This window comes from Leucopleurus acutus (genome assembly GCF_964270905.1).
Source record: "Leucopleurus acutus genome assembly, chromosome: X".
Taxonomy (NCBI): domain Eukaryota; kingdom Metazoa; phylum Chordata; class Mammalia; order Artiodactyla; family Delphinidae; genus Leucopleurus; species Leucopleurus acutus.
This window is the reverse complement of record NC_139148.1, coordinates 102,137,279-102,149,985: the sequence shown is the minus strand read 5'-3', so window position 1 is coordinate 102,149,985 and position 12,707 is coordinate 102,137,279. Positions and strand designations below refer to the sequence as shown.

Genomic DNA, 12,707 nt, shown 5'->3' with positions numbered 1-12,707 from the left:
ACTCAGTAAAATAATATGAAATAAACTATAACAAAATAAGCCAGGTTGAAGGGCAAGAGCCTGTAACATAAAGAAAATGAACATCAGTGTCTAAAGAAGATTTAAATAGGATTACAGTTAATACCTTTTCACATCCTAGAGATTAGTAGTATCTAAATACATTAGAAAAAATTTGAAGATAATTCCACTGCAAACATCTGAATTTTTTAACTGAATTGGCTTATAAGGAGAATTGGAACTATTTTCCTATTGAGGAGAAAAGAAAGGAAGACTGGAACAGGAGACAGTGAAGATGGTTAATGTATATTTTGTCGGTACAGATTTTTAAACAAAATCTGGGGGTTTCCCAACCTTTTACAAAATGTTTTTCAGTACATTTCAGCCAATTACCCAAAGGTCTGGAAAAAGATACGCCTGGCCTCGGAGAAATATAGCCATGGCCAATTAGAAGTGATGTAAAAATAGAAAATGCAACCCACATCGATGATAGAGTGCTTCTTCAGGGCAGTAGGCTCTGTGCCATCAGCTTATCATGGATATTGTCATGGCCAGCGTGAGGAGGGATGGTGCAAATGTGATCAGCCAGCAAGCTTTTGTGGTGTGTGTCTCTAAGATGGCAGTGGCTGGACTTGGTGAATGAGACAGGAAGTTTCAATTTCTCTCTCAATTGAAAACATGGTGAAGACTGAAGGAATCAGAGAGCTTTTCCAGTCCTTCTCTCTGCTTCTTGAATCATGTGTTTTAGAAACCCATTTCTGGGAAAGGGTCTGCCAGTTACCTTGAAAATGCAGGAGGGCCATGCCCAGTCTAACCTGACCTTCAGGATGGGTGAAGTGTCTCTCACACAGGACACATGAGAGGTGTCTTGGGGCTTGTCAGCCAAAGAGTTATCCTCCCTGATGTGAAACCATCCTTTTCTCTTTTCAATACACACACCCACCCGCTTACCTCTTTACTCTTTAGCTGAGGGTGGAAAATTCCATAGGCCTGAACTGGCTAAGTGCCTGCCAAGTGTCTGGCCAGCTTGTATCTTGAAACACCTCAAGTCTGAAAGCAGTGCCCACTTACAAGAACTCCAGACTGAGGGACTTTTGTGTGGGAAAAAATTTTTTTAATCATGAAGAATTTAAGAAAACATCCAAACTGAAATTGCAGACTGCAAACCTATATTGCTTTCTTTCAGCCAAAATTCTCAAAAGGGTTTGTGCTTTCTCATTCTTATTCTGCGAAGGCTTTTGCACCTGGCTCACAGTTTGCCCGTCTATCAGCCCCGTGTTCCTCCTCCACCACAAGGTCAGTAACCATGCTGGAAACCCATGTGACCCTAGAATTCCACCATTCCTCAACCCCCAGCAATGGTTTCCCAAAGCTGTCCGCTTCTTAATCCCTGGAATTTGTGACTACGTTATATTACATAGCAAAGGGATTTTGCAGATGTAATCAAGTTAAGGATTTTGAGATGGAGAGATTATCCTAACTAATTATCCTGGTGGGACCAAGGTAATCAATCATAAGAGTCCTTCTAAGTGAGGGAGGGAGGAAGGAAACAAGGAAGGCAGAAGAGTCAGAATCAGAGAAGGAGATGTGATGACATAAGCAGTATCAGTATGATACGATGTGAGAAAGACTTGACCAGACATTGCTGGCTTGAAGATGGAGGAAGGGGCCACAAGCCAAGGAATGCAGGCAGCCTCTAGAAGCTGTAAAATGCACGGTAACAGATTCTCCCCTAGAGCTTCTGGGAGGGAGTGAGGACTTACAGACACCTTGGCGTTAGCCCACTTAAAACCGTTTCAGACGTCCAACCTCCAGAACTGTGAGTTTAGTAAATCTGTATTGTTTTGAGACACTAAGTTTGCGGCAATGTGTTGTAGCGGCCATAGGAAACTAACAGGCCATGCATCTAGTGCAACTCTCAGCAGGGTCACTGCTGGGACTCCTCATCTCAAGTACTCTGCCTTTTCTGAGTTCTCTAAGCAGACACGCAGCGTGCTAAGCTCAAGCTATTGTGCAGTCATGGTGAGTGTAGAACAGTCCTCCTCAGGACCGGCAACAAGACGAGAACTCTCCTAGAGGGGCTGCGCCATTGGCCGCCAAACCAAGGCAGAGGGTTAGATATAGGGTAGGGGGTCGGGACGAGAAACAAGATAAAACCCAGTGACCGGAAATGGATTTTACAGACCGGGCAGAACCAGCAGCCTAGGGGACTTAAGGCCCAGATCCGCAGCTCTGAATACGAGTCTTCTGATGCCCCCTTGCTTAGGCCCTGACTAGTCTCTGGGCCTGGGGCGGTGCCGGGCTGGCAGGGGACATCCGAGTTCACTCCACGCAGAGGAAGCAGGGGGAGGGAGCTGGGCCTCCATCGCAGAACTGAGGCGACAACAAAGCCCTATGGAATTCTCCTCCGGCTCTCCCGGTGAGAATTCTGCCAGACCCCGTTTCACTTCGTTTGGAAGGCGAAGACAGAGGCAGAGCTCCTCTGTAAGCAGTCACGCAGGTCACTAGCAGGGGAGGAGCGATTCTCCCTTGGGGTCAGGTTAGCAGGGAGAACCTTCTTTGCTCCACAAGCAATAGAGCATGATCTAAACACTCTTCTGGCCAGAAGGAGAGCTGCGGGCGCCTATGAGCTTTCAAATAACCATTTTGTTCAATTTTCGCCAACAGTTCATTGAGAGCCCTCCCGGATTTAAGTGCTTTCTTGGTGGTAAGTTAGGCAACTCAGAATGTGGTATTCCCTCCTCCTGGTCTCTAGGAAACCATCTAATGGGCTGAAGCCTTCGGAACTTGTTAACCTATGAAAATAAACTGGTTTTGCCAACCACACTGTTCCACTCACGCCATGAACATTGACAACAGGTCCTGTAAGACATAAAGTTGGCAGTTTCTCAAGTGGGAAAGCTACACGGCTAATATAAAAGGCATGGAGAGAAATATATATGTTGTTATTTTTGGACGGCACTAACCTGCTTGAAAAAAAATCATAAAAACAGTTCCCTGAAAATGATCCCAGGTACCTTGGCAGAACCAGTGTCCTGGAGAATTTTTTCCCCCATATAGCTAGTCAAATAGCAAAGAAAGGAAGGACGGCCAATTGCAAACAGTTCTCAAAGTCCTTAGGCTGACTTTGGCAAGGAAAAATCTATACGGATCTTGCCCACATTTCTCAGTAACAACCCCACCCCTCTTCATTTTTTTTTTCTGTCCTCACCTCCTACTTTCCCACTACAGAGACCTAAGCTTGTTCAGAAATAAACACTGTTTCCCAACAGGAGGAGATCATCACCAAAACCACACAAAGAGAGCTTCCTCCACCCTTTCTATTGTGGAATCTGGCCCAGGAGCTAGTGCTTCTTTACCTGATTATGCCAAAGAAATTGAGACACCCGGAGTTCATTACCTGTTCTGTCATTTAGCAAACCTGGGCGGCCTACAGCCTTGCCTCACTTGAAACCATGCCTCTGTTTCCCCACTGAAGGGAGACAGGTGATGACAATGCAGGATGTGTTTCACAGTGACCTGGAAGAACATGCGAGGTCGGAGGCATAACAGCATTTTTGACTCATCATAAGATCGGGGCTATAAAAATACAAGGTCTAATACATCAACTATTTCGTACAAAGGCATTCCCCAGCCTCCTGACACACTTTGCTGAAGCACTTCAAATAAAGATGTTCTGTCTCAGAGGCTTAGAAGAACATTTGACTTCTTAGTTAAATCTCACCCAGTCAAATCTTTTAGTCACTACGGAAAGCAACGGGAGGGGAGAGCTGAAGTATCAAAATACCTTCAAACATTTCTCTGCAGCTTGAAACATATACAGTCCAACGTAAGCTGTCGAGAAAGGCCAAAATACAACTTCCTGTCAACGATAAACTCGATGAGCAATAAAAATAAGGTGGTAAAGAATGGCAGGAAATCATTAATAGCAAATTTTGGCGTGATTGTGCGACACTGTGCGTAGGTAGTAGGTCAAGCTCATGTCCCTGGAACAGTTGGCATATTTTCCACGGTACTGACTACGCTGGAAACCTGCACGTACTATTCCTAATTGGACTCATCCTGCTACCACAAAACCAGGATAGCTGGGCAGAAAAGTATATTAATTTCTTAGAAGACCTGTAAGCTTAAAATGTTCCCACTAAAATACATGTTTCCAAAATACATCTTTAAAAGGGCACTTGAATGTCAACGGTCATTTGATTCTTTTTAAAGTAAGGATTAATGAGTAAAAGGCATGTCAATGAAGTTTTGAGAGGGAAAGGAAAGAGCGTTCAAGTTCTAGTCTTCCATACAGAGCCCAATGCTCCTCTATCCATGCTTTTGGAGAAACCACGCTGAACAGACTGTCGTAAGTTCCCCAGACCAGAGGACCTCCTCCCGGGCACAGGATGGGGTGTTCCTCCCCACTAGACGACCAGTCTTCCCACCCACTCATCTGACTAGTCTGAAGGCAAGAACTGCCAAAGACCCAGAGCCCTAGCTCACATCCACTGGGCTCTTCGATATGATCCGGTCCGCCTGGGAATGGCTGCTCCCAGGACCTCATGGGCAGCCAGCTTAGTCTGCCAAGAAGGGTATGATTCTCGGCTCAGCCATGTATGTGGCTCACCCTTTGGGGCATGATCTGCAGCGGGGAAATAAAAAAGCAAGGGTACCTGCTTCCCTTCTACCCGTCTACTTTTGTTGGTTGATGTGTCACACATACACAAAAGACTTCTGCACACCATCAAGCCCGGGAGTAAGCGTGCGAGCCAACAGTTGTCCAGTGCCTTCCACGTGCCAAGCCCCGGTCCCCAGTGCTTTGCATGCAACTCATGGAAGCCTTTCCACAAACCCAAACCCACCAGAGGGTTATCGAGGCACAGAAGGTGAAATAACTGGCCCAAGGTCACCCAAGTTAGTAAGCAGCTGAGCTGGACTTTGAACCCGGGCAGTGAGTTTCCAGAGCCCAGTGTGCTCTACTAAGCACGAGTCACAGACAACGGAGCTGAATGAGACTGTCCCTTTGCCCCAGTTCCTGCTCTGGGAGCCTCCAGGGTGTGGCCCTGCAAGAATCGGAAAGGCATCTGGCTCTGGGTTGATATAAGCGACAGGTCAACGTTACCCATGAACCCCTCTGCACTCCTGACAAAAGCTAAAAGAAACTAAGATATCTAAATCCCAAACAGAGATGTATCATAAAACTACCATTAGGATTTACAGAAAAGGGGAAACAGCTCTCGTGCTTTCTCCCGCCTGTGGTTTCTGGCCTTCCCTCTGTGTTTTTTAAAAAAAAAAAAAAAAAGGAAGAAAAGAAAACAAACAAAAAAACTAATAATTTTTCAACATGCCTACTGATCATTTTATGTCTCAGATGAAAGCAAAAGCAGGGAGGTGAATGACTCCTCTGAACGGAATTCCCGCAAACAAGCCTGGGGGGCGGGGCGGCTCCCGAGGTGGGGTCTGGGAAGGCAGCAAGCGCTCCGCTCCGGCAGCCCACAGACGTCAGGTCAAGGAATGTCAAGGGGAGTTACACATGTACACTGGATGTGAATTTCTCAGTGTCAGGCGCTGCCATTTACTTTCCCCATTCCCATAAAAAAAAAAAAAAAGGTCTCTGTAGCCCAGTAAATGAGGGAAATGCCAAAGGCCTCATTTAACATTGTTGAACCCAGAAAGGACCAACGTCTTGAAAAAACGTTAAGGACCACAAAAAACACCATGAGGGGGCGGGGGCCGGGCAGAAATGATGTAACTAACTGAAGATAGAAGCAGCACCAATCACTAGACTCCTGCCGCTTCCATCGTCTCTATTTCACACTCATCTGCATACATCCCATCTCCCTTCCAGGCTTGTGAGTCCCTCAAGGGCAGGAAACACGCTAGCCAGCCTCTTCAGGCACCTGGGGAAGGAGGCTGGTCAGGCTGAACCCTGGGACGGGAAGCTGCCCAGGGGGTGACCTAACTTCCCATGAAGCCTGCCTGGGGAGGCCGTTCCTCAGCCCCCCCCCCTTCCCGCCCTGCCTCCCACTTCCCTAACGACCCCCAAAGGTGCAGAGCTCTTCAATCAGCTAATCTCGCCTCCCCTGCCCGGCTGCTCAGCCCTGGCTCTTCCGCCCCTTCCTGATCCCATCTGGAACACTTTCTTCTCTGCCCTCAAGAACCCTAGTCTTTTGCCAAAACACAACACTAGAGGCTCAGCCTTTCCCCAGAACGTTCTCTCCACCGCCTTAACTGTAAAATGGCTTTGCCCTGACGACCCTCTCTAGAAGAGGCCGCTCATTAGCTTCTTCCTTCCCCTCTCGTGGAACACACTGACCCTCCTGGTCACCTGGGCTGACAACCTCAATCATCTTGACTCCACCTCCCCCCTCTCTCTTCCTCCCACTTCTTCCTTCCCCCCTCTACTCCCCCTTCAAGGATCACTAAATCCTGCTGCTTTTATCACTTCTCCTACTTCTTCCGCCTTATCCCCATTGTCACTGCCTCAGCTAAGCCACTGCTGTCCCTCTCCAGAGCCATGCAGCTATATTTTACCCAGTTACCTGGTCTCCAGGCACTCAACACCTGGTCCATCCTATATATTGTTTCCATGTGTTTCCCGCTGTGAGAGGCACTGGGAATAGACAGGAACACACAGCCCCTGCCTTCTTGGTTCATATTCAGAATGGGTATGAAATATTGCCCCCTTCTTCACTGTAATCTGCGATAGACCCTTCTAGAATGCTTTTTTTTTTTTACTAGATCTCTCCTAAACTTTTATGAATCACTTATACATCAGACGCTTTCCAAATATTACCTTCTTCGACCCCCACGAGAACTCCACAAGGTCAGTACAACTATTTATTATCCCCATTTCACAGATGAGGAAAACAAGATCTCGTTACTCGCTTCGGTTCACAATGCAAGCCGGTGACAGACGGCAGAGTCAAGCCCAGGTCTGACTCTTGAGCCTGCGCTCTGGCTCCCACATTTTAAGGAGGACACTGAAACCTTGGAAAGGAGCCCAAACAAGATGATCGTGATGGTGAAGCATCTCGAAACCAAGTCACATGAGGAAGGAAGGAAAGAAATGAAGGCTCTTTGGCTTTGGGAAGAGTGCATTTTAAAATGCCATGGTGGCTGTCTCCAAATATTTGAAGGGTTGCCATGCGAAAGAGGAAGCAAACATCTTCTGTGTGGCTCCAAATGGCAGAGCTAGGCCTAGCCTAGTGGTGGAACTTACAGAGAGCAAATTTCAGCGCAAGAGCCGTTTCTAACCCAGCCCTCTAACGGGCGGAGAGCGTTTAAGGAGAAGCTAGGCAACGTTTGTCAGGGCCGGTACGGGGGACATTCCTGCCTTGAGTAGGCAAGTGGTCTAGATCTGCGTTTCTGTGCACATCAAAGTCACCTTGGGTTGTTTTTAAAAATACACATGCCTGGCCCCAGCCCAGACTTATCGAAACAGAATCTTAGGGGTAGAGACCGTTAGTGTGAGAATTACAAACCAGGAAATAAGTCTGTACGAAGGTTCACTCAAATCCTCAAAAGAAGAAATACAGATGGCTAATCAACATATGCCAACCTGGTCAACTTCAAGACTAATGAGAGGAATGCAAATTAGAACGGTGATATGCCGTTTACTGCCTACCAGATTGCAAAGGTTAAAAAATACTAATTACCGGTGTTGCCATGGGAGGGGGCAGAAGGAACACTCACACTTTCTGGTGACGGAAGGGCAAATGTCAATAACTTTCTGCAGAGCAATTTAACAGCAGGTTTAAAGGAAACGTTAATGCTAAAAATGTGTCTAATGTTTGAGCAAAGCAATTCCAATGCTAGAAATTTATCCTAGAGGGACAATCTAGCATGTTTGAAAATGCCTGCTCAAAGATGTTCATTCAAATTCATGTTTATACCGGAGCTGTCCTGAGGAACTTCCTGCAGTGGTGGAAATGCTGTCTCTGGGCTGCCCTATGCGGGCCCGCCACTAGGCACACGTGGTTCTTGAGCATTTGTGGCAAGGGCAATTTAGGAGCTGATTTTTAAAGTTTTTAAACTAATTTTAGTTTTTTAATGAATTCAAACGTAAATAGCCACAGGTGGCTAGTAGCTACTGTACTGGAGAGCTCATGTTTCTAACTCCTCAGAATTAGAACTTCTCAAGACATCAAACAGTAAAGGATGATTAACCTACGGTCCACCCACAGTGGAACTTCTGGCAGTCGTTAAACATGATTATGTAGATTCGTATCACTGATGTGAAGAAATGTTCATAAGATACGGGTAAGTGACATAATTATTTACAGGTTTGTATGATAAATCTGTTTAACGTGCTCGGCTTGGAAAACAAATTCTATTTAGTACTATTTGGTGTTTCAAAGAGGGCTGGGCAAGGAGGCCTCTCCGGCTTCACAGCAACCTCTGCACTGGGCTGGCTGACAGATCCTTCCTTCTCCAAACCTGGAGGAGCCAACGGGAGCAGTAAGACCATTTCATGCTTACTCGCCCACACTCTGGGTCAGTGCATACAGAGCCCAGCTAAGTCTCTGAACTGCAGACTCGCGGGCAAAGCCCGTTGCAACTGGCTTTATTCTACCGTGTAAGTTGTTTTGTCCTCGATGAAGTACTTTCCACACATTCCCCTGGGAAGAGGGAGCAGGGGAGCTGATTCATTTTCAGGCCTTCCCTAAATGCAAACCTAAGGAATACTCCTTGCAGAGGTGGTAGTGTTGGGGGGGGGGGGAGGGGGTGTCAACAGCTGCAGACCCTTTTCAGCCATTCTCAGCTCTTGGAGAGCTTTTCTCCACTGGCTTTGTTATATGCCATCTGGCCAGGCGCCAGCCAGGGCACCGTGTATGCATCGCCCTGCCTCGAGGGGCTACAACCCGTAATATCTAGCAACTCTTTCCTGATCCTTTGGCGCACAAGGAATTGAAAGTAAATTCAGCAGAGCAAGTCAACAGTATTTAAACACCTACTAGGCGACCTTCCCAGGCAGACACAAGGACTCCTCCCGAGGGCAGCCAGAATACAACAGGTTTCTCAAATGCCTTTGTTTCCCCAGAGGCACAAAGAGCTACATCCTGAACTATAACGAAAACAGCGTTGAAACGCTGCATTTTAAAATGTGTATATATGTAAACACTTCTCAGTTAATCACAGACGCTCTCAGGTTATAATATCCCTCCCCAAGTCTCTCTTGAGAAATCTCTGCCAGTGGTTAATTCTGTAATTATCCCTTTGCCTGGGTTAAAACTGTCTTTCATTTAAAAAAAAAAATGCAGCAACAAAACGGTCTCTCTTTCTCTATCTGCTTCATTATATAGTTAATAGATTTGAGGAAGTACTGATAACTGAATGAAGGTTTGAATACACAACTACATGCTATATATAGCCCAGGCCTTCTGAATTTTTCAAACAGTGAACAAAACTGAATGATGTTAGCAACATGCCAAAAAGGGTATAACTGTTAAAAAAGAAACCACCTAAACAGGAAATTCTGTATATTTGTTCAGCTTGGTGGGTTTTCCAAGTTCTAGTGAAAGATACACCACAGGAAAGCTTGCTCTGCAGCAGGAATGACTCCATATTGAAATCTAATGAAAATGCGACTCCATATTGAAGCCCTAACTTGAACGTCGTGGGTTGACAGCAGCAAGTGTAAATCCTACCTCAGCTGTCCCTGATAAACATTTTGGGTCTTAAATCAGAAAAGAATCAGACGTTGTGATGGCAGCTGCAATGTGGTCCACTCGCTCTCCAGCCACCCATGGCTTTGCTAACTTTGGTTAACGAGCTCTTGGTGTCAGAAAAGCAGGGGCCAAGAAAGAGAGCCATTTAGGAGAGTACACTCCATTTAAGACTCTTTCCTTATCTCTTAATTGACTGAACTGCTTCAAAACAGCATTCACTAAGGTGCTATGAATAAGCTAAAACTGATTTACGTACATAATCTGGGTGTCCTCTTGACAAACACATACACACAGACCCAACCCCGGTTGGAACTAACAGAAACAAATGAAGATAAAGTCATCACACTCATTCATAATTTTAGGGCATCTAGGATTGTGCCTTGCACGTTGCAGGGGCTCAACAGATATAGATTTAGATTCCTAGAATCGGTTCTCCCCACCTCCCAAAATCTCAGTGTGGACCACATACCAGAGTAGTAAATAAACATCATTCCTGTGCCTTGCCCGGTAAAAAAAATCCGTGGCCTTGGTCCCAAGTAAGCTAGGTTGGCGGTATCTCTCAGAAGAGTCTCCTCCCACTAACAGTTTTTTGTGCCAGAGTCAATGGTTAGGAAGGCACCTGTGTTACCCCCAATTCTTTTTCAAACCCAAAACCCTGGACAAGAATGCTACTGTCAACTTTACGTTGCTGGGGGTGGCAGGTCAAACGCCGGTCAAATCCCAGCGGAGGTTTGCTGAGTCCCATTTATTCTCTTGAGACCATCTGTCCAATTCACAGGCTCCCTTCACACGATGTGGTAGAGGGCCAGCCAGCCCTGCTTAAGCGAGGTTTTCTTTCTTCCTGAATTTAGGAAAGCGTTTCCTATGCTAGGGAGACTGAATCACTTGTTAACAATCACCCGAGATGAGAGCCCTGGTATAAATTCCCTACCCACAGCTTGCCTTCCTCTCTTAACTGGTTGTGATGACAATCGAGGTTCCAATCTAACCCCAACAGGACCTCATTCTAAAATCAGTGAGACACACAATAGGCCAAGTCCATTAAAACAACATTAAAGGTCTGGCTTTTTAGCTCTGCTAAACAGCAGGATTAAACTTCCAAGGGTCCAGCTACGATAGAGAGATTTCTTTAAAGTCATTTGGCTTTGCACAGTGGTAGCTATTAGGGATCAGATCTTTATCTCAAAGGTACATATTTTTACCTTTGATCCTCCTCCAGAACTCCCACTAATGTCAACTTTCTCCACTGTTGGGATCAGGCCCCTGGCCTCCCTTTAATGTTGGTTTTATCGCAGATTCTACAAGATCAACAGAAAAATTACAAGGAAAAGCTGTGAAGTTCCCTTCCGATGATAAGTTGTTTTAACAAAAAGAGCTCACTCTTAAAGGTGAAATTTAAACACAGCAGACGACTCGCTGTAAGGTAGAGAGCATGGAGAGAGACAAAAACGAACAAACAAAAAACCAAAGCAACAAAACAAATGCTAATTAACCAGTCTGATTGCTTATTTAGGTTTTGACTACTGGTCCAGGAAATTGGCAACGAGTGTCTTGAAAACAGGAGAAGGGGAAAGTGCTCGCTAGTACCCTCCGCTGCGCTCCAGAGTCAGACAATCCGAATGGGGCTGAGGGTGCGATGGAAAGGCTCCCAGGAGGTCAGCGCGCTTTCCAATGCCCATCCCCCAGCCGTGAGCGGTGGGGCTCTGAGCCCAGGTCCTCCATCCCTGGACTGGCGCACACCGTCTTCCCCCAAACCCCCATGGCCCCATCTCCTGCCTCCGGAGCGCTCTCGGGTCGCAGGGGACACCCTCGCCCTGCGGCTGCACACCCCGCGCCCACACGCCCCGGAAACCCGTTGTCTCCAACCCCCTCCCTCCGCAGCAGCAGCGGCGGCAGCAGCGGCGGCGGCGGCGGCGGCGGCAGCAGCACCCCTTCTTACACCCATCACCACCCTCTCCCCAGTAGCAGGAGGAAGTCGCTGTGCTTCCTCTGTTCTCACCGCCCGCCGGAGCTTGGGCGCCCGGGGCTTTTTGGGTGGGGTTCTTTTTTTGTGTACACGGTGTGTGTGTGTGTGTGTGTGTGCGCGCGCGCGAGTGCGTGTATGTGCAAAACGGACACCGCATCCTTCCGCCTAGACTGCCTCAGGTGCGGGCAGCATGGACTCTGGATCTCGTCGCGCCCGGGTCGCCGGCTCTTTGTGCCGGGTCTAGGGCAGCGCGGGGTCCGTTCTCGAATTCACACCCCCGGCCGGGGCCCCAGTTCCGAGCCCCCGACGGCCCGTCGGCGTCCAGCCCGTGCGGGGCAGCCGGGCAGCCGCGGCGCTGTCAGCGGGCGCCTGGGACTCGGACCCCGGCGAGCGGCGGCCGGGGCGAAAACTTACTGAAACGGAGAAAGAGCGCGGAGCGCACCGGCCGGCCGCCGCCGACGCCGTCCCCGTCCCGGCCCCACGCGCGCGCGCGCGCGCGCGCGGGAAGCCACCCAGTTGCTCTCGCCCGGAGCGCGTTCCCCAGGACGCCCCGTCCCCCGGCCACTCACCAGCACTACGGAGCCCCGCACGGCCTCCGACACGCTCTGTCGGAGCTCGGCCGCCGTGCCGGGCTTGCTGAGCCGCTTGGTGAATTTGCGCACTTCGGCCATGGCAGCGGCGGGAAGGTCTCGGCTGGCTTGCTCACTGCCCCGGGCCGGGGCGGCCGCGGCCGCTGCTGCTCCAAGTGTTTACACGCCGGCCGGCCACATCGCAGCTTGGCGGCGGCGCGTCTCCCGCTGCTCCTCCCTCCCGCCCTCCGCTGCCCCTCCCTCTTTCCCTCCTTCCCTTCCTCGCTCGCTCGCCGTCCGGCCCCACGGCGGCGGCCGCTCCCTCCCCCAGAGAGCCCGTGCTCCGTGCGCGAGCAGCCCGAGGAGGAGGGTGTGTCTGGCGAGGAAGGGCGTGTGGAGGGGGAGGGAGCATTGGAGGGGGAACGAGGGTCACGAGGGAAGAGGGGGGAAGTGGCAACCGCTCGGGCTCCGCCCGCAGCTGATATTGCTGGTGCAGCCGCCTCCGGGAGGGGAGGTCTG

The 12,707-nt window shown here is 48.9% G+C and overlaps 1 protein-coding gene across 1 annotated transcript in view; it reads right to left on the bottom strand.

Annotated features, from left to right (window-relative positions):
• The window catches only part of DOCK11 (dedicator of cytokinesis 11), a 191,681-nt gene extending 179,352 nt beyond the window's left edge, over window positions 1-12,329 (bottom strand). Inside the window, exon 1 of the mRNA XM_082865385.1 lies at window positions 12,189-12,329. Within this exon, the coding sequence (XP_082721511.1) occupies window positions 12,189-12,290 (102 nt within the window). The 5' untranslated portion in view covers window positions 12,291-12,329. The remainder of the gene's footprint in view (window positions 1-12,188) is intronic.
• Window positions 12,330-12,707: the final 378 nt, after the last annotated feature.